General features: G+C 40.3%; 1 protein-coding gene across 2 annotated transcripts in view; it reads right to left on the reverse strand.

Moving 5' to 3' along the window:
• Window positions 1–781: 781 nt before the first annotated feature.
• Window positions 782–21,683, reverse strand: part of KATNAL1 (katanin catalytic subunit A1 like 1) — a 37,568-nt gene continuing 16,666 nt past the window's right edge. For both annotated transcript variants that reach the window (XM_066544879.1, XM_066544880.1), the window contains exons 4-11: window positions 19,708–19,876; window positions 13,142–13,266; window positions 12,531–12,636; window positions 7,868–8,026; window positions 6,887–7,013; window positions 5,790–5,924; window positions 3,336–3,462; window positions 782–1,850 (exon numbers count right to left, since the gene is read on the reverse strand). In XM_066544879.1, the coding sequence (XP_066400976.1) occupies window positions 1,652–1,850; window positions 3,336–3,462; window positions 5,790–5,924; window positions 6,887–7,013; window positions 7,868–8,026; window positions 12,531–12,636; window positions 13,142–13,266; window positions 19,708–19,876 (1,147 nt within the window). In that variant the 3' untranslated portion in view covers window positions 782–1,651. The remainder of the gene's footprint in view (window positions 1,851–3,335; window positions 3,463–5,789; window positions 5,925–6,886; window positions 7,014–7,867; window positions 8,027–12,530; window positions 12,637–13,141; window positions 13,267–19,707; window positions 19,877–21,683) is intronic.

A 21,683-nucleotide genomic window follows, 5' to 3' on the forward strand; every position in this document is an offset into this window, starting at 1 on the left:
GTGCCACATCTACACATTTTTTAAACACTCCCAGGGATGGTGATTTTACCACTTCCCTGAGCAAACAAAGTATGTGATTTAAGGTTTTTTGTCTTAGTGTTAACATGTCATGGCCCAAGAGACCATTGTGCTGAATTACTGACATTATTGGGAACTTCTGAGGACTAACAAAAAGGAGCAAATAATGATACATTCCCATTTAATAAGGAGTGCTGTGTGTTTCTTACTCCATCACATCTGTCTGTGCCACTAGGAGTCTCCACAGAGAGCTGAAGGGTTGAATACCTACCAAGCTGCAGGGCAATTCACATCCACCAAAATACTTAAGGCCTAGCTCACAACACCACCAAAAACCTGAGAGTTTGCATGTTTCTCCGTAAATCTGGTTGTCTGAGCACTCCTTCACATTCCTACCACAGGAAAACTTCATGTGCCAGACTCACAGGCTGAGTCTGTGAAAAGCTCATACAGTCAGTGTGACAGGTATACTCTAGAGAGGATTTCTCATGCTAGACCTTAGAACCCTTCTCATCACTGCACTTGTATGAGGGAAGGGAAGAAACAGTTAAGAACATAAATGACATCATACAGATAATCTTCTAAATATTACTAAACCAGTAATATTTATACATTTTTAAGATACCTTCACAAAAAAAAAAAAATTATGCATGAACAGTTCTACAACATAAAAAGGTAAAAGTCCCATTGCCTAGTAATGCTAGGAAAAAGTTCAAATCTAATCAGAAGTGGAAGTTCACAGCCATTTGTTCTAAAGACAGCATTGTGTTTTAAATAAAGCCTTGAAATTAGTGTCTTTATTAAACTCTTAGTACTAAAATAATAATAATAATAGTAATAACAATTACATTTAGATAGCACAGACAAAGCACAAGATGATACATAAGCATAAAAGTGCATGTTATAACCTAAGTCAAAGTGCCTACGGGTCAAACAGGTTCAAACTGTGTTCAGAGAACAAGCATAAACCAGACTAAGAACAATCCATGCCTTTTGCTTTCCCTCTCATTCCCATCAGAAGTCATTGCAGGTAACACTGATAACAGTCTGAAGTGACATCAGTTTCAAATGGGAGTACATGAGAGGAGAGTCAGGCCCATGTCTTGATGGAAAACTGATCCTCATTTCCTCTGTGTAATGCCAATTAATCCACAGGCTTTGCTCTGAATATCCGAGCACAGAGAGAAAGAATAATAACTTGGATGCCACATTCAAGGGAGGCAGAAGCAGCACTTTAGAGCAGGGGGGGTACATCAAGCCCTTGTCTGTTCCTCTGGAGTCACATCCCCCAGCTGATTTATTGACTCCAGCCATAAAAAAATGACTAGGAGGAAGTTAAGTAACACTGCTCTTCATTTGAAAATTAAAAAGACTACCCTCAGAAGTATGATTTTTCCCTTCCTGTTTGTCTTATTTTTCTACTTCAGAGATAAAATATCTTTTACAATATCAGCTCATTATTGTGCTCATTCCCTTTAAAGGCAAACAGCTTAAAAGATCCTGTCAGCAGAAAGGGGTGGGATGAGGGCAGAGGCAGACCTTTTATTAAACCTTTAAAAAGATTTCTAACTCATTTTGAAAGTGAGAACAACAAAAACCATAAAACTCCAGCGAAGGAAAGCTGTCACTGAGATTAAGCAGATCCAAACTCCGCCATCCATTTTTCATACTTCTCCAGGTCTGCAGCAGAAACAGATTTGGAGATTTTCTTCAGAGCCAGCTCAAAGTCCCCCTTGGTAACCGGCATCTGAAGCTCTTCTTTAGAAAGTGCACGAATCTCTTCTGGAGTTAAGCCATTAATACGTCTCCTCATTGCCATTAAGGATGCATCCCTGGAAATACAGGACAATGCATGGCAGCTAATTGCTAGCAGAATGTGCTGTAAGCCTATGAATTTTGATTGCATACTCTTGCTAGAAACCAGTGGCAGGAACACTTAAGACAGCATTTATTTACCATAGAAGATGCAGTTCACATCTTTTGTAGCTTCCATGTTCCCAGATCACTATATTAATTCAACATAAAGAATGTACTGGCACCAGAACCCATTTAAGCATATGGCAAATGTGCAGAGATAATTAAAACTATAAAACTGAAAACCTTTTACAATGATTCATGGAGATGAAATTTTACAACTTTAGAGCAGAAAAGGGCAGGGTGGGAGACAAACTCAAAGACTTTTTTTTAAAGTAATCTGGATTTTTACACTGCATTTCTTTTAGACTTCAACTTTCTCCCTGCAGTGTGGCCCAAAAGGACAGTCAGCAAGGGTTAAGAGTGCAGCCCAGCTCAGCTGCCTGCTTGTCCATAGCACCTGGATGCGTGAAGGGCAGAGCAGGAGGCATCAGACACAGCATCATATGACCCTGCAGTGCTGAGGCCATGGGTGCCTGTGGCTCCTCATGTTTTGCCTGCTCTGTGACCCCTCCCCAGCTCAGATCCTGCCAGCCTGGCCCATCAGCTTGAAGAACACTGCTCATTTTCTCACACTGTGGCCCACAGGCAGTCTGAAATTACATTTTCTTTTTCCCCAGGTTTTTCCCAGCAAGGGATAACACAAGCCTTAGGGAGAAAGGTAATTTCACTACTACGTGACACACACCGAGTTTTCAAATCCATGGAGTGATTTCACATTTTCAGGAAGGCAGCAGGGGCAGAACAAAAAAGATTCCCAAGCCATACTCTTACAGGCTCAGTTTCTCTTGACAGGATTCTTAAGAGACATAGACTTCCTTCAGATAAGTTTCTTCAAATACCTACCCTTCACCAGAAAAGACTGATTTGTCAAAAATGAAATAAATCGTGGGAACAGGACAGAAATAAATTAAATACTAATATTATAATCTATATCCCCCTTCAACCTAGAAGATTCAGGTAGACACCAAGACTCAGCTGCACTGGGGGCTGTCCAAACATGCAGCACATAGAAGTCCCAAAGAAGTGTTCTGTGAAAGGTATTTTTTTGGATTATGGTCTAGCTCTTAAACTAATGGGCTTTAAAAAAAACCCCAACAATCTGCTTTGCACTACATTAACAAATGCAGATAACTACAGTAAATGCAGCCAATTGTAACATGAGATTAGCTAAGATAATTTTTTTCACTTCAGATTCAAGAAAAACATATCTCACAGAAAGACTCCATGGTATTTGGACCACTCCACATGACAGTAATACATGAATACAGTAAATAGATGTGGGCCTAATACACAGACACTGTGAGCATGGCTTCAGCTGTAGTAGGTATTGCCTTTCATCATATAATGCAAACGATGACTTCCCATGCAGTTCTATTTGCAAATTAAGGGCAATGTGTTACCTGCAAACATTAGTGATGTCAGCACCAGAATAGCCTTCAATCTTCTCTGCAATTTCTTCAAGGCTGATATCAGGATCTAGTTCTACTTCCCGAAGATTAATCTTCAGTAGTTCTGCTCTGCCTTTTGCTAGAACGTAAAAATATTTGTTTGAAGACTGGCAAGAGTTACACTAAAAAAAGATATAAACACAACCTAGATTTTTCAGTGAAAAGTATGAACAAAAGAGTTCAATACAAGAAAAGAGAGAGAACAAGTCATAGTGAAGCGTGCAATCAAATCCAGTACAGTATTTGGTTAAATGCAGTATATTAAAACAGCATGGTCGAGAGGTATTTGTAAAAGTGATCTGTCACTACAAATGTCTGTTATGTCTCAGGTGATAAAGCATTTGGTCGCATATTACCCAAGGGCACAAAAGCACAATCCTACAAATTTCTGTTTCTTTTCACATCCCTTTGGATCCGCTCCCCATTCGAGGGTTTGACTGCAGGGTTTCATTAGAACTACAATAAGGATTCTATTAAAAAAGCTTCAGACAGCACAAACCCCTTAACAACAGGCTGAACTTTAAGCATACGTTTAAGCAGTTTATTCAGTTTATTCCATTTATTCAGTTGTGACCAAGAAATCAGCTGAAGTCTGATAGAAAACAGACACATTAATAAACCTATATTAATATATTTTCGATAGAAATGTCTTGGTATCCCACTTTCCTATCCAGATGCAGTGTGCACACAGTGATAACCAGCTGTGTAAATGAGCACTTATGCAGTCAATTAACCATTTCTCTTGCAGGGGGCACGTGCATATGTGCATTTGGGTGCACATGTTAAGCAGCCTAAGCTTGTAAGAGAGAATTTGACAGTTTAGGGCTCTGTGTTACTGTGCACAAGGGTGGGAAAGAAGAGGATGACTGGTTTCCTGGCTTTCAGTGTACAGGAAAAATACGCCAGCTCAGCATCTTTATTCTCCAAGTGATCAATTTTTATGACCTATAAAAAAGGACAACCGCAACAGAAGAAGTAGCAGTAGGAAAGGCTAAATGTCTTAAAGAAATGTCCAATAAAATACATTATGTTTTATTCATTGTTGCCCCTAATTCTTATTTTTTTTAACTTTTGGGGAAGGAGAAATACAAAAGAAAATAGAAAGCTTCTCTAGAGCTGCTGGTTTTGTGTGCTTTGCAGAACTGTCAAGAGCACAGAGTTATCCATCACACACAACTGGCAATAGCTATAAAATGGTGATTTATTATTTAGAGGGCACAATGTACACACAGCATACCTGCAGAGAGTATCCTGCATCAGAGAACATTCTTCTAATTTTTGCTGTGGGGCTAAGCAAGTCTGTGCAGCATTTTGAAAATTAAACACTACAGAATATATGCTTGCATCAAATTCCACAATACACAGGTGCATATATGCTACATGCCACTTTTTCAGTTAAAATGCCTGACTACATCAAATCACACAACACAGTTATAAATGCATCACTCAGACTTGCCCAGAGTAGCACAACATTCTTACTTGCAGAATAGATACAACAGGAACTAACACTGGAAATAAAACCACATCATAATCTCCTATGTTGTCCAGGGTGTAATCCACTGTGTTAAAAAACAATCTGGTTTAATTAGAAACAAGAGGAAGAGCTGATAGGATTTTAAACTAATTGGTGATAAAGGCAGGCATCCTGTTAGGGGCTGTTACTGCCTGTAAGCTGCACAGCCAAGCTGTAGAACTATTAAGTGTCCTTAGACCTGCTAAACTCAATCACAACCACTGTCACCATGGACATGCATCTTGTTATCTTGAGTGCTCATGCAGGCAGATGAGGCATCCACTGTACCAAGAAGAAAGGGAGCTATGTAAACTTCAAGTGATAGGAATCTCAAAATTAATAGGACAGGTGAATGACAGCTAGGAAAGACAATACAAGCTGAGATGTCTTAGGGCAGGAAAGCAATCAGCCTGCTGCATTCTGAGTGACTGGAAGCACAGTAATAAAGGCAAGCAAGCAGTGATTTGCAATGAACTAAGCCTGTAAGTGAAAATTCATGGATCTACTTCTTTCCATTTGTCTGCAAGGGCATGGAGTGCATTTGCAATATTTGTGAACATGTCCAAAGGCTGCCTTTGATGATCACTCAAGGGCTGACTGTTAAACATTTAAAATAATTCCAGGCTCATTAAAACTATCTCTCTTTCAAAATATAAGAACCCATCAATGGCTTGCAATGAAATGCCACAGCTCTTTGTTTTTCAGCCCCCAAGCAAGCAACATTTCTCTTTTTTCCACTCTTTAAAAATAAAGCGATCCAGACAAATGATTAACCCCTGAATTACACTGCTCATCACAAAACCATCAGGATTCCTTACAAGCACAACAGTCCTGCAGTTATCCTAAACTCATCTTGTATAGAGAGGAAAAGAAAATGGTCTTATCAAACACACCTGTGGGCAAAGGTATATAAATCCTCTTCTCCAGTCTTCGTCGGAGAGCTTCATCAATGTCCCAGGGAAAATTTGTAGCAGATAATACCATAACCATCTTGGAAGGGTCATCGTTTTCCAGAGCACCACCTACCCCTGCAAGCACAACAGTTCAGAGCAATTTTACTCCAGAGCTCTTATTGATGGAGATGCTTGCTGAGAAAGACTGCACAGACGAACATAGCCTGGACAAAATTAAGCAAGAGCTCTCTATAGTCCTTTCCAAACTTCCCATAGCTAGGTGTCACAAGACCATCATTATCACAGAGAGAAGGACAGTTCATTATTTTGCTGAGTAAGGGGAGGGCTTTCTTGGACACTGCTAATAACACAGCAATATGTGAGTGTAGCCCTACTAGTCCCACTGACAGTGCTATCTCTGTTGAGTCTGGTCATAGAAGAAACAGGAGTCACTCAGCTTACCAAGTGAGGACTGCTCAAAGAGACCAAAAGCTTTCCTATCCTGAGCTTACCACAATGAACCTGCAAATTTGAGAACATTTAAAATAGTAGTTTATATACAGCAGTTTATACAGCAGTTCACGATAGCTGCAACATAAAGGTGGCTATCAAACCTCTACACCATACAATATTCCTTAGATGGTCATGCTTGCTGTGTGCACCTGCACAAAACAGGTACTACATCTGACTTAAAAGGGTAGTATTAGCTGCCATCATAGAATACAGCAAAGCAGATCTCACAATGGGGTTCCACAGTTAGAGAGTCTAGCAAAGGGCAGAATTTTGTTTAAACTGAATACAAATTAAATAACTGCATTAAACTGCACAAATCTCCATTATCTGCTTCTCGTGCAGTCTGTGTCTCTTTAATATGAGCTTTCAAGTCACCCTAAAAATAGCCATTTTAGAAAAAAATGAAGCAGAACACCCTTTTCAGTTATCTGTTGTTGAACACTCCAAAAATACACTCATCTCAAGTTGTGCTTCATTTTTCTCTCATGCATAAAGCCAGGTTTTCCAGATGGCTCCAGTTCTTACATTCCCACCTGTAAAGAAGCAGCATCCCAGCCCCAAAGCCAGATCTAAGCCCTTGTTACCATCCATTTGCACAAGCAGCTCTGACTTGACTCTGCGACTGGCCTCGTGTTCGTCAGACGTGCCTCTGCGGCTGCAGATGGAATCTATCTCATCAATGAAGATTGTTGTTGGCGCATAAAACCGTGCCTTTATTCAAATGAAAACATCACTGTTAAGGCTGCTCAGCAAGCACAGGCCCTCATCAGACCACAACCCAACCCTGCTGGAGATACTGCATACATATCTTCCCTGTCACAAGGGAGGAATTCAAGACCTTCATTTACAAACTGTCACATGCTGAGGTTTATACACTTTGAATTGTACTCCTTGGGTCAGTGTTGGTTGGCTTGCCCCAGCAAATGACATTGGAAAGGGGAAAAGAAACACTACCACAATAGGATACTCTTCTTGACATAATACAAGCAGTTTTCACATCCAGGTTTTAGGCTGGTGAGGGTTAGGCATAAGGGACAGAAGGGAGCTCAGCAATCCCAAGAGGCTCAGATTTTAGCTGTGAATATTACAGGAGTCCAGGGAGGGTCCCAGAGGTGTAGCCTACATGGACACGTCCTTCACACACCCTACATAATGGACTGCACCCACAGCTTCACTGAGAGGCTTGTGACCATGATTCAGAATAAAAACAGAACAAAAAACATGTATGGCTTCTAGAATAAATGTTCCAAACCCCTTCCAATTTCAAATCTACTTCACACAGGATTGTTACCCCATAACCAAACAAGTACTGAATTTCTGTTGAGGTCACGACTCTTGATTTAGTGTGGAAAATGGTATCCTAAACATGGGTGATGAAGCATTTCCTTCTTAATCCTCAATAACATACCATATGTGGAAACCCAGAAATTCTGTTTTTCTAATTGGTTGGGGGGTGTCAGTTCAGTGAACTCCATGCTTCCAGCAAGCTACTGGAAAGGCAGGAAACCAAGAGTGCTGTCCTTTCTCACCTGAATGAGCCCCAGAGCACATAATGGAGGACATACCATTTCAAACAAGAGGCGGACCAGCTTCTCAGACTCGCCTCTGTATTTAGACGTCAGTGTAGAGGAGGACACGTTGAAGAATGTTGTCCCACACTCTGTAGCAACAGCTTTTGCTAGCATTGTTTTGCCAGTGCCAGGAGGACCAACCATCAGCACACCCTGAAAGATGAGAACAAAGGTAATGAACAACAAATTAAGAAAACTTTGCCATTGATACTTTACACAACACCTCTATATGAGCCAAGACCTGGATTAAAATTAATAACATAATGCTCCTGAGTGGGAAACAGAAGACAAGTATCCTGCTTTTGAGGACAGTGTAGAAGTGTTCTGCCATTCTTACCACTCCACTGGAGTCAAAACCACAAAAGCCAGTACCTGTTGCTTGTCCTAACATCTAGGAAATGGACAAGAGACTTACAGCCTTGCTCAGCATCAGAGTCTAGACTTGAACTTAGGCCTTTCCCAGCTCACAAGGATCTGCACAGGCAGATGAAGATGGTAAACTCTGTTTTTGGAACAAAGGCCCCTTCAGGAGAAAGTTTCACAGAAACCAAAATACTTTTGCAGTAAGTTGAGTTTCCTCAGTAGAGAAATTTTCTACAGAAAAACAATTTCCCAAAATATCCTGACAATATGTATGAATCTGGTTGATGTTTACATTTGTATGAGAGCATTCACTGAATACATCGGTTTGTTTTTTGCTTAATCTCCCAATCTCAATGCTCCTATGACCACACTACTGCATCATAGCAATTTCTGGATGAAACACCATCCTCATCATGCTGGATGACTGGACTGCACTGCTATTCCTATTTTCCAGATAAGCAACTGTGGCTCATGTGGACTACTGCTTACTCCCACAAAAGCCTAATCTGAATTTCAGTGATTATTCAGAAAGCTTTAAACTAGAAACAACTCTTATATCCACATCATCAGACTATCTTTCCATCTGTGGTCTGTGAAAGAAAGAAGCACACATGTCTGCAGCTCAGCACATTTACCCATCATTACACAGTTTTTTGGTTTTACACACAGTTCTCTCAGAGCTCATGTTAAGATTGTATCACTGAGATGGGTTAATCACTCTTGATAATACTACTAAATACAGCCATCTTTATGGGTAGTCTTTCCAACCCTTTCAGCAGCAGCACTGGAGAAGGACAAAACACTGTTCCATGCTCTGCACAGTGCTAGTATAGGGCTCTGTGATTTTAAGTAAATCAGTGAAAATGTAGTGCTCAAGCAGCTTGGGGTTTTTTTTTCTCCTCCCAATTGCAAGATCTTATTACATGCTAACAAGAGTTTCCTAAAATTGTACTGTATTGCAAGGGTAATCAAATTAGCTAGTGTTAGAATTGCACATCATAATGTGCTTTGCAATTAATAACTTACATAAAATGCCGCAGCAATAAAATATCTGTTAAATGCAAGCCATATAGCAAATTAGATTTCATCTGTTCCTCACAAAAATCTACTTCAAAAAGCACAAAGAATGACATGGAAGAGATCTATAAAAACAAATCAACCGGGAATGCAATTATTCAAAAATGTCCATTCAAAAGCAATAGCCTCTCTGTATTCCATTTTCCATTAACTCTTAATACCTTTATTGCCATTTAATACTTAGCTAATGCAAGCTCAACATACATTCATCGGTAAATTAAATCAGAAATGTTCACACGCCATCTCTACAGCTAACAGTCCAAAGTCACTCTTCAGGCTGTCCAAGGTTTCCTAAGCTCCAGAGCAGCAAGCATAAAAAGCAAATGGACTCTCTTTTCTCCCCGTGAACACTCAGGCATTCTGATTTGAGATGCTGCACAGTTATACTGATATTACAACAATATTGCAAATACAGCCCTGGAGTGACTGGGTGAAAATTACTCAGCCTGTAATATGCAGGTCAGAGATGACTTACTGCTCTCTCTGAGCTTCAAATGTGTTCATTTAATATTTTTTTAAAAACTTCACCTCAATTCAAATCACATTCAAAGCATATGTTTGATAAACTGTGTTTAGTGCAGGATCTGGTGATATAGGGAAGTAATGACATTTTTGGGATATTGGTTCAATTCTCCATTATTCTGGAAGGTCAAATCCTGGCTTCAGGTACACATGCAAAAACTGAAGCCCATCCATTGCTTTTCACCTCCTGCTAAGTACTACAGGAAGCGTTATTACCCTGCACGTGATACTGGTGGCGTTATACATGTGCATAACACAGGTGGAAACCAGCCACACCAGGTGTAAAGCCAGGGGGAAAGTAAGGTCTCAGGGGATAGAGACAGTAGAAATATCAGTGAAAAAAAAAAAATGAACTTGAGTTCACAGCAAAACAAGATGTGCATGGCTGCAAACAAAAACACATAGGATCAAGTTGCTCTTTCTGCAAACTAGGAGGCTGCCACTTACTATTTAAAATCCTTGACAAACACAAAGACTTCTTTATTCTTCCTCTAAGGCTCTGTTAATCCAAAGTATTCCAATAAGAAGCTGAAATGCACCGCAGGGAGTAAGTGTTTTGATGAAATCACTGCAGGGTTACTTCTTGTTGTTGTAACAATCACTAGCAGAGCAGTGGGAAGCACAGTGAGCAACCAGGCTTTCTTGGCACAAAACATTTCAGAGAAACAGAAAGAGCAAACCCATGGACATTCAGAAACCCGTGGCTGCAACTACACAGCACCTGTGTTGAATCAGGGAAGACAGCTGGCTCCTTCAGACAAGGCACAGTTCTCTGAATACAAGCACAAACTGTGAGGGCTGTCTTGGGAATTGTTCTCAGGGGAGTCTGAGCATCCAAAACCAGCTTCGGCTGCCTTTTTCCCTGAATTATTGTCCTGAATTCCTAGGCTCAACAAATGCCTGCTGCTACACTGATTACTGCAAGAAACAGCCTTCCCTTCAATACTTTTCATCCTTATAGCACAGTCAGAGGTCAACAGTAGGGAAAATACATGCTGTTCTGTGTGAAAAAATAAATTCATGAGAGTTACAGCTTCACAAGTCACCAGGGAAAAGGCTAACAATGAAGACTCTTCATAGCCTTGTCAGAAATCAATTTGCATTTCAGACTGAAGAGAGGAAATAATCTTAGAATCTTTTCCATGTCTACAACCACCTGGTTTTCAGAGGTGACACTGCTCGGTAGGAAAAGGTAGTCTTGTGCAAAGAGATGGAGACTGTAACTCTTTAAAGGACCAAGCTGTTGCTCCTTTATCCACTGCCACAGCACTTGGAGAAAAGGTCAGTGGCATTTTTCACATTTCCTACAGTCTGCTGAGATACCTGCCTTAAAGACAGATGGCCACTGCCTCCTCTATGCATGCTAACAGGCGAAAAGAAAGCAGAGCAGATCTTTATTCCATTAGAAGATTTTGAACACTAGACAGATGGGGCCCCCATAGTCTATAACAAGAGTATGGATCAACTTCCTCTAAGCCGAGAAGAAAGAGATTCAGCTGTTCAAAATACACTAAAATCTCACCCTACACATGTAACCCACAACATCTAGGCTCTGTCCAAGATGATAGCTCAGTTAACCCTAAGGTTAACCACAAGGCCACTGGCACTGACCACAAGCACTCTAACTCCAAAGGCTGGGGCCAGGTTTGCACTGAGTATATGTTTGGGCTCCCTCCCTGCAACTCACTAAAAACCCTGTAGCAGCTCTCAAGCAGCAATCTCCCAGCTCCTGCTGAGTCTGACCTAGGTATAAGCCAGGGAAGCACAAGGACCAATCAGGAAAAGACAGAACAAGTGTTAGTAGAGCAAGATCCGACACACACTGCTGAACCAGCATACTGAACAGGAAACTACTCATGCACACAGCATTCCCTACACACGCCACTTCCTTCCACACTCAGAGCAACAGACAATTTGCAAGTCTCTTTTCCCCAGCAATGCTTCTCAATAACCAAAAAGGCCTTGTGTTGTGACTAGGTATTCCCCAAACAAGCATCAGTCCATTCCACATTAGAAGCAAAATAATGCTGCTTGCTGTTTACAGAAATGCTCGCCAAACTCCTCCCTCCCCTTCCTTCTTAGCTCTAAGCAAGACCCAGACTGGGCTCACTTCTGGTCAGTCAGCCTAGTTCAGTCCTATATCCTTCCTGCTGCCCTGTTTGTAACTCCTTCTCCTACTCTGAATTTCTCACTCCATCTGCAACTATGCCCAGCTGCAAATCTAAGTCACCAGACTGGCCCCCTCTGTCCTTGCTTCCTTGTACCATGCAGGCTGCAGTTTGCAGTCTGAGTGAGAGACAGTTGAAACATTGGAGAAAAACAGTCCAAGGATTGCTTTCTTCTGGGAAGTGATGACAACTGGACACCATAAGTCTATGTAGAGCTGTCTGTTAAGCATTTCTGCTTCGGCCAATATAATGTGTTTGCTCACGTCTATAGGTTGGCACATAGAAAGTATTATAATAGCAACAAGCTATAAGTGAGGAAATAAACAGAAAATACAGTTTACTCTAAGGGCCAGATACACTTCCAGCTGTTTCTTTCAGTGCCTTTTACATGAATCATTATGAGAGGATTTAATAAACAAATTCATGATCTTTTCTTTTTAGCCTTTGCTACAGGCATCCACACATTACAGCAGGAGTCTCACATTGCTACAGCTTGCCATTTCCTAGAACACCACATAAATTCTCACCTTCCAAGGTCTTCTGATCCCTTTGAAAAAATCAGGCATCCACATTGGAAGAACAACAGCTTCTCTTAATAATTTCTTGGCTTCTTCCAAATCTGCTATGTCATCCCTGTGCAAGATGAAGAAACTTGTATAAGATTCTCATACAACTATATTTCTTCTATTTTTATACAAGAGAAATAGAAAAGCTTTTCACTTAGTACCATTTCTTTTAGTATGCAAGCATATGCCTCATGAGAGCACTCCTATCATACTGTGACCTAAAATTGAATCCACTTTTGGAAGACAGGGAAAAAATTATTTTCAACTCAAGTTACCCAGAGCTGCTTAATTAAAAATTGTTTTGGACAATGTGAACACCAAAGCAGTATCTTTAAAGATCTCTGGAGCATATGTTCATTTCAGCAGTACCTGTAATGAATGTACTGCACTTAATATCAATTAGCATCAAAAGCTTAACTTTAATCAAATTAATAAACTGTTAAAGCAAAATATCTAATTTTTGCCTGTCTGTAGAAGATTATCTTGTCTCCCTATTTTAGGAGTTTGAAGATGGGTAATTTTTCTCCTTTCTCACATGAGTAAAAACACTTAAATTGAGAAAATCCTCATACCAATGAATGCTTGGATTCCTTGACACAATGTCTCTTTCAAGAGCTTCGATCAGGTCTTTGTCATAACCTGCTCCATCAAATTTTGGAATTTCCCCATCACCAAATTCCTGGGGTATTTTCTTTCCCTAGAAGTGAAAATCATACAGACCCATAAGAATATTACACAACTGACACACTTCCTGGCCAACCAAAGGCATGAATGCAGGAACAGCCTCACACAGGTGGCTGTGTACCAACTAGCTGACCACCAGAGCATCCAAAGCACATATTGAAGATGCTACACCAGCCACCTGTCAGAAGTAACATCTGACACTATCATCACTGAAAAGGAACAGGGAAGCTGTCACACGTGTTGTCTTTGATGGAGGAAAACCAAGGTTCTCTCCCCTTGTTTCTTTAAAGCCTTCCTGCCCTGCAATATCTGCTTTCCTCAACTACAAACAATCCATGTCTCACCTCTCATTCGCACGCCAGCTTCATAAACAATTAAAATGCTTTTCAAAGGTTGTATTTATTTAAGGGCTGCACCAAAAGCCCTAAAGAAGCTCCAAAGACACCCAGGTTTCAATAATTTCCGCAGCACACCAACGCTACATCAGTGATCAAGCCACACTCTGTCCCAAATGGGCCAGAGCTTCTGGCTAATACTTCTACAGTGCCGTTCAGCTGATGGGGGTGAGGTAACATTTTCCCTTTGAAGCATCAGGGCTCACGCTCCTCCTCTCTCAGTTCTGAAGGAAATCGCTTCCCCTCCCACCATTCAGGGCGCCTGAAAAGCAGCTGCGCTGGTTTAACGGAGGGGGTTGAGCAGGGAGCTACTTTAGGACTCTTAACTCAGCTTCTAAACACTATCAGCAGCAAGTTAAAGAATCCCAGCTGGCTGGACAAAAGCATCCTAGACGAAGGCGGGTTGAGAGGCAGCTGGAGACACACAAATAACCTCGCAGTGGAAAAACAAAAAGGCAGCGATTACACCCCTCCCAGTTGCCGTTTGCCCACGACGACTTGTGAGGGAGTAGTTTATCTTCCCACTACTTTTATTTCTTGCTTCCAAGCGAACTCTTGTGTTGTTTAGTACTCCTAACTCAGCTTTTTGCAATGGAAACGAAGCTCAGAGTTGTGTTTAAGCAGAAAGCTGGTGTAAAAAATGTAGTAGTCTGGTCTAAAAAGGAAACGGCAAAAAGACACCCTGTGGAGTTTTCAAGATTTAAGGAGAGATAAAATGGAATCCAAATGTAACCATTAAAAAAATAGTAAGAACAAGAAAACAGGACAATGAAATGAAAGATATTTGCTGTCTGCTACATACTCCTCTTGTACCGCAATGGACTGGCATTCCTAGTAGAAAAGTTTTTTCTGCACATCACAGAACAATTGGTTTATCTTGTTGCGGTTGGGTTTTGTTTTTTCCTGAGTGAAACCGAGTTAAGACGGGAGTTGAAGAGCAGGGGCAGGGAGGGCGGCACACGCTGGGGCACGGGCGGCCCCGAGAGCCCCCGAGCCCGGGGGCAGACGGCGCAGCTCGGCCCAGCGGAGCGGAACAGAAATCCAAAAATCAAAGGGGGAAGGAAGGCTCGGGGGCGGGAGGGCGCCGGCAGCCCCGGTGCGGCCGCGGGGCGGCAGCACGGCCCCGCTCCCGGCCCCGCTCCCGCGGGACGTGCTGCGCCCGGGAGCGCTGCTTCTCCTGCCCCTGCGGAACGTCCCGCCAGCGGAACGATGGAGAAGGGCGGCCAGCGGGCAGACGTGCTCTCAGCATCACCTCGGCTCTCATTGTAGTGACACTGAATTATTCTTTTTTTTTTTTCCTTTTTTTTATCCCCAGTTCCATAATCAAATCAGGATTTAAAGTAGTTGTAGTTTTCACAAGTAATAAGATTCTTAATGCTGGTCCCAAATTGGTCCAACCTGCAATTCTCAGTCAGCAGATAAGTGAGCATAGACTAGAAATAATGATTTTTTTAAAATGTCACCTGAAACTAGGCAGCAGGAGTAAGCATAATTTTTCCAGTCATCTCTTCGGGTACTACTTTCACAAAATAGCTTTAAATAAAGTTGCTGTGATGGCTTCTCTCTAAGATGGTATGCCAACAGATAGGTATACAGGGCTGCAAAAATCTACTCCCACCCTTGGCAATCCCATCTCATCATTTCAGGCAACCAGTATCTGTCTTAAACATTTAGAAATCAGCTGTCCTTTCCATCAGGGAGAGCTATTAGACCTGCACTAACACACTGGAACAAAAACCTTGTTTCCAAAATTGATGTTATTCCTATTCCTGTACTAAATTTCTGCAATAGTTTCAGCAGTTCGTTCCTTGGTGTGTCCTCCACACTGATCCACCTGCATCAGGCTTCATGTGCTCTCCCTTCATTTACCAAACTAAGTCTCCTTTTGGAACATAAGCCGAACATGATTATCCATTCACTTTGGCAATGCTTTTTTTTTTCTCCTCCTAATGTTAACATATCTTTCTTGAGTGTGGTTGTACACAAAATACACCAGCTGTTTTCTCAGCAGATCCCCCTATAATGACACAGGTATCTCTTCTCTCTGCTGGTAACAGCTCAACGATCTGGGATTTTGTTTACATTTGCATCCACAGCATTATCATACTGCTCCCCCTTCAAGGCAATCTCAGCAGATTAATCACATAGAATAATCCTGAGGGCTGCAATGGCCAGAACTGGACTCTGAAGACACCTTGCCTTCCTGCAGGTTCTTCCCACTGCATACAGATGCCAAATAACCACTGTCACACGCAGTCTCCACCCCTCACTGCCAAAGCCAAAGGTGGCACCTGACTGTGCCTCACCCCTTCCCAAGCAGCCAGCCCTTCCCATCACCACCAGGAAAAGCTAATGTGCCAAATGGAAGTTCAGCCTGATCCAGTTTCTGCTGATACATCCAAATCTGTCTTCTCCTCTACTGCTGAGTCTTGTTACAGTTTCCAAGAAAACAGCCTGCTGTTCTGCACCTCTAAACATTATTCCATTTCCATGATTCCAACACAGATTCATGCAATTTTTCCTGTGCAACAGCCTCATTTGCCTTTTGTGGTGATGGTGCTTCCCAACTTGGTGACATGAGCAAATTCAGTGCATGTCTCTTTTTTGTGGCAAGTTAAATTGGCACAAAAATATTATTTTAAATACAAAACAAGAGTCAAAAATTATTTGCCAGTTGACTGCCACTTCTCCTTTCAGTACTGCTTGTTTACTTTCCCCTTGCTGCCTAATCCCACTTTAAAATTCCTCTACACTGCACGCTAGATTAACAAATTGCTTCCCATGTGGTATCCGGGTAGATTGATTTCTTTCTATAAGATATTAACTAGAACTCTAAAGAAATCCTGGCAGAGGCAACACCTTTGCTTAAGAAACCATATTTCACTCTATTCCACTTTTTAATTAGTTCCAAGTCTTCACCTTTTGCTTTTCATCCACTCTAAATTTGTTGTAAAACATGTAACAATTAACAACTCTGGTTGCCTGGATCGCTTTTCCTTTCCTCTTCTCAATAGAGGCACTGTCAACACAACTCACCATTCACATGAGACAGCATCAAACTAAGTAAATTTTACTGTAAAAATGTGCTCCCAGCCCTGCAATTTCACCCAACAGTTCTTTTAGTGTTTTCAATGGAGGTTATGCAGCCTTCCAGTCCCAATGCATGGAGGCCTGTGCTTTCACCTAAATGCAACTATCTCATCTATCACAGCTGGTGATGCACTGGAGGATAATCAATCAAAAATAATTTAATTTTTTTATAGTCCTTTCACTGACATGGCTGTGCAGCCCTTGGCTGTTTCATATTCTTCATAATATTTACTGTCTTTATCCACTGACAGTCTAAAATAATCTAAAGAGTACTCCTAGAAAAGTGTTCCACTACTTAGATATGGTATTATGCAATTTCTAAAAGACATACTGGTAGCATTCATGCTGCCTCTTTAAACTGAAATATTAAACAGAAGCTAAAACTCTTGGTAATGCTTCAGCAAAAGGTACCTTGAGAACAAGCCTAATAATTTCCAGTGGAACTAAGAAGGAAAAAAAAAAACTTGAAAGCAATATTTTAGGGAAAAAAAAGACATATAAGGATTTAGTGGATAGACACAATCTGGTGGGTTTAGTTCAAAACTATTTATATAGCACTAAAAAATGTAATTTTATTGGCATAGTTAGGTTAAAATTACCTATCCCAAGATGGTTACTGTCAGAATGAAAAGATGTTATGGTCTAGAGAGGAAAAACATTGAAAGACGGCATTTGTTTCAAGTGAGGCAGAGCATTTCTAAAATATATGTACTATACTTACATTTACCTTGAAAAAAAATATGCATTACATTGTGGTATTATAGGCAGGACAGCACGCAACCTATTACACTGCAGTCAATGTCTTAGGAAATGGATAGTTCATAACATGTTCTAAGTAGTACTATCCTAGCACCCAAACCCAAAAACTACAAAGCTGAAACATTTAGTAGGGGAAAAGATACCTGGTTACTTAATTTAAAGCTTCAGGTTTGCCTTATTATTTTTAATTGAACATGATGAGTTACCAAATCTCTTTGATTTGACATAGCAAAGTTGCTTGATGGTTCAAACTCAGAAACTGAAGAACAAACACTTGTAAACTAAGAAAGGATAAAACTGAACGGTAAACCTATTTTCATGCCTATGTGCAAAATATAGGAAGTTGCATTAACTTCTTCCACTTCCCACACCTGGCTATTTCTTCTTTCATTGAAAATCTTTCTCAAAGGCAAATCATGGATCCCTTACAAGAACCATTATATAGCACACGTGGATTTGTAACCTGGGGTGATTTTCAGTCACATATCCCAGACAAAGGAACTAGAATAACCACCCAGGAGCTAGACAAAGGGGAATACAAGAGCACATGTACTGGAATTTTTTGAGGAGTAGACATATTTTCCTTCTGCCACCTAGTGACCAATTTATTCGGGTAAGAGCAGTGTTTAAAATGTACCATATTAAATGGAACACCTCCATGACTTTTCCTGCACCTCACAGCAGTAGTACTGCTAATCACATTATTCCCAGAGACAAGTATTATACAAGTCATGTTGTTGTAGGCTCCTTATAGTAAAGCCCTATAATGCTCATCACCGGAAAGCTTGGAGAGCAGAGTTCACCCTCATTAGAGCTAAGACTTTGAAGGCTGCCTTACACAAGCACATCTGGTGAACCTGTCACACACCATGACTCCAATTCCCCATATAGCTAGGAAATCTTTCAATAATTTCACAGATCTTCACGAGATTTTTATAGCTTGCAGGAGGCACACTTGTTATTTTAAATCTTACTGATCCAGGGTAGAGAGATTTCTAAAATGCTTGATCTGTACAGTCACTCAGTGGCACTGCTGAAAATGTGCCTGGCCCTACCTTCTGATTGTCATAAGGGCTAGGATTACTTAATAGTTTTCCTGTGTATAAGAAAACAATTTATGATGGAAAAAGCATATCTTTGAGTTGTTCTTAAGCTGTCAAGAAGTGCAATAGAAAGGTCACAAAGGAACTAACCAAATTTTGGAAGAAAACAGGCCTAAATATTTTCTTATTCATCTCTCAAGATCTGTACAATACTGTGTGCCCCCATAGGAAGGCGTGTCTTGTATCTTTGTCTGTCAGGAAAGTAATGCCACCTCAGAACAGTCTCAGCTTGTATAATTAACACCACAGAGTCCTTGGGTTCCTGGCACTAACTCCACAGTTAAATTTAAAAACACAAGTGTCTCAGAAACAGCGATTTGCACACTGACATTTTTCCAGCCACGAAACAGTCCTGTTTTTGACATCACCACTTTATACTGAATCACTGTTTCTCCTTTTCTTTCACTTCAGCACTGCTTCCTTTTCATGGATCTTTAGAAGAAAGTATCTCCAAATTAGTCTAGTTTAATTCATTGCTTTTACTTTTAAAACAAAACAGTTCCAAGAAGCTTCTCTCTAAACACTATAATAAATACAAAACCCCTTTCATAAACCAGAGAAAATGAATGTTGCTTAGAGTTTGGTTTTAATACTTCTCCCTCCTATTATTTTCAAATGTGTAACTTCAAATAATTTGGCACAGATTTACCTACCATCAATGCATTTATGGAACTGTTCTGAACTCCTAGGCATGCCTAAATTATACTATGGTATGGCAGAGGCAATGGTACTGTGGAACTCCATTCATAATGCCTCAAGTCTACATAAGGGCACTGGTCTCATTTTTGCACTTTTTGCATTAATATCTTTACAAAAGTCCTGTATTGGATTCCTTTAAGGAAAAAAAAAAAAACAAAAAACCAAAAACAAACCACCAAACATGGGGGAAAAGGAGGAGAAGGGACTTCATGCCTGAATGACACTTAGAGATTAGAGACAAACCCATGGTCTTCACTCAAAAGAATAAGAAACCCCCAGCAACAGAACACTATGGTTCCCTTCCTCAAAAGGGAACCATTATTATCTGTAATAAATGACGAAGAGTGCTTCCCTTTGCCACCTGCTGCACCAAAACACCTCCCTGCCAAGTTCTTTCCCACTTCTTACCTTGTCATCCCTTCCCCTGGCTCTGGATTCCCTTTCGCGGCTGCCGGAAGATTTCTCCCCCTTGGACACCAGGTGTGCTCTGCCCGCGGGCCCGCGGGGCTGCAGCCCTGGGGAGTCTTTCTTCAAAGATTTTCCATCTCGGTTGGGACGTTTTATCTGAGGTGGAGCCCTAACAACAGCAACCACAACAAAAACATGCTAAAAACAGTGAAAAAAAGAGCAACATTAAGAAGGACAGATTCTAATTTCCCTTTAGTACATTATTACTAAAGCTGCCAAGACCCTAAGCTTTATTTCCCTGTATCTACAAATCCAAAACCACATTTCTGGTTTTGTCTGATACCCAAAGTAAGAAGAAAAACCACAAAAGAAAAAATTAACAACATTATCAGATCAGTACTCCCTATCAGTCTTACAACAAACCGACACCCATGTAACAAAAGAGGAAACAATTTAGCAAAAGTCGTCAAATCGAATATTCCTCTGACTCCAAACCAGGAGATTATATTAGGCTACATTCACATGCACAAATTCTACAAAAAATAGACGACATTCCTGGTAAAATAAAGATTTTTAAAATAGAGACATAAAAAAAAAGGCGGCTAAAATCTTTGACAGGCCCCAAAACAAAACAAGGAAGATTTTAAACAATCCGCCTACCTCTGACTTCATTCCCCTGTGTGAAAATGTCAAAACATAAAAATTGCCTTGAAAGCAAAAGCAAACAGAGCCGAACTGCAATCACCTATATTTGTGTGCATCACCCACAATGTCAAAGAGTACTCAGCAATAGAATGAGGAGAAAGAATTTGGTTTTAAGACAAGAAGTCATTGTCATTTTTCTCCAGGGATTGAATTTCAAATACAGAACTACAATAAACAGCCAGGAATACCACCCAAATTTAATAAGTGTCTACTATTGAATCTTGTACTGATTCTTGTTTTGAGTAACTCAAAATTTGTTAACTCCAAAAACATTTTCCTGGAATATGCTTTAAATTAAGCACATTCTTAAATACATTGCTGGATACAATGGCAACATTTTGCTTTTCATGCATTTTCTTTAAACTTAACAGCAGAGAACAGTGCCTAAGTTTCCTTACTTATTTGCACAAGATTTAAATTTCAGCCTAAAAGAAGCAGATGAACTGTTGGGGGTTTACCACTAAGGAAAATATAAGAATAAATCTTGAACTTTACATAACATTACCACAGAAAATCTGAGTTATTTCTACCACTCACAAAAGTAATCAGCATTAATATAATATTACACTTATATTCTTAGGTTGGTTTTTTTTTTTTTAAACAAAGATCTTTTTGATAATCATAAAGCACACAAAGTTATAAATAAACTTGGCATTTCTTTCTGTTAACCAAGATGTCTCATTTTACTTTGCTCCTTTGCTTATGTGAGCATACACACGTTAAAATTCTGTGCTCTTATGTTAAAAAACTATTGGCATGATAAATGCTATTTTTGTCTGTAAACGGAATCTGTTTCCAACCAGCTCTGTTAGGTTGAAAATAGGGATTTCAGAATATGCACAAGCATCTATTTTAAGAAATCTATCAGCTAACTGAAGTTACCTTAAATATGGTTAGAGAAGAGATATACCATGTGTAACAGAACATGTTTAGCAATTAAACTAACCAATGGATTAAACACAGGTTGAATTATCTGTAACTAGGGAGTGATTTCTAGCCACCATGTCCTTCAAGATCCTTCAGTTACAGCTCCTTACAGGCTTCTCAGTCATCAATTAATTCTTCTGCTCAAATAAACTGAAATGGAAAAGTTTTCTCCTTGCACATGAGAACATGTCACCAAAAGCCCACTTACCTCTGCAGCAGATTCTAGTTCCAGGCACTTAGTTACTCCTACCAGAATAAAGGAGTGACTCTCTTCAGAATGTCAGAAATAAATCTGACTGTAGTTTAAATACTTTTTTCTCAATTAATTATATTTACTCCTTATT

The sequence above is a fragment of the Molothrus aeneus genome, chromosome 2, assembly GCF_037042795.1.
Source record: "Molothrus aeneus isolate 106 chromosome 2, BPBGC_Maene_1.0, whole genome shotgun sequence".
Lineage (NCBI taxonomy): Eukaryota > Metazoa > Chordata > Aves > Passeriformes > Icteridae > Molothrus > Molothrus aeneus.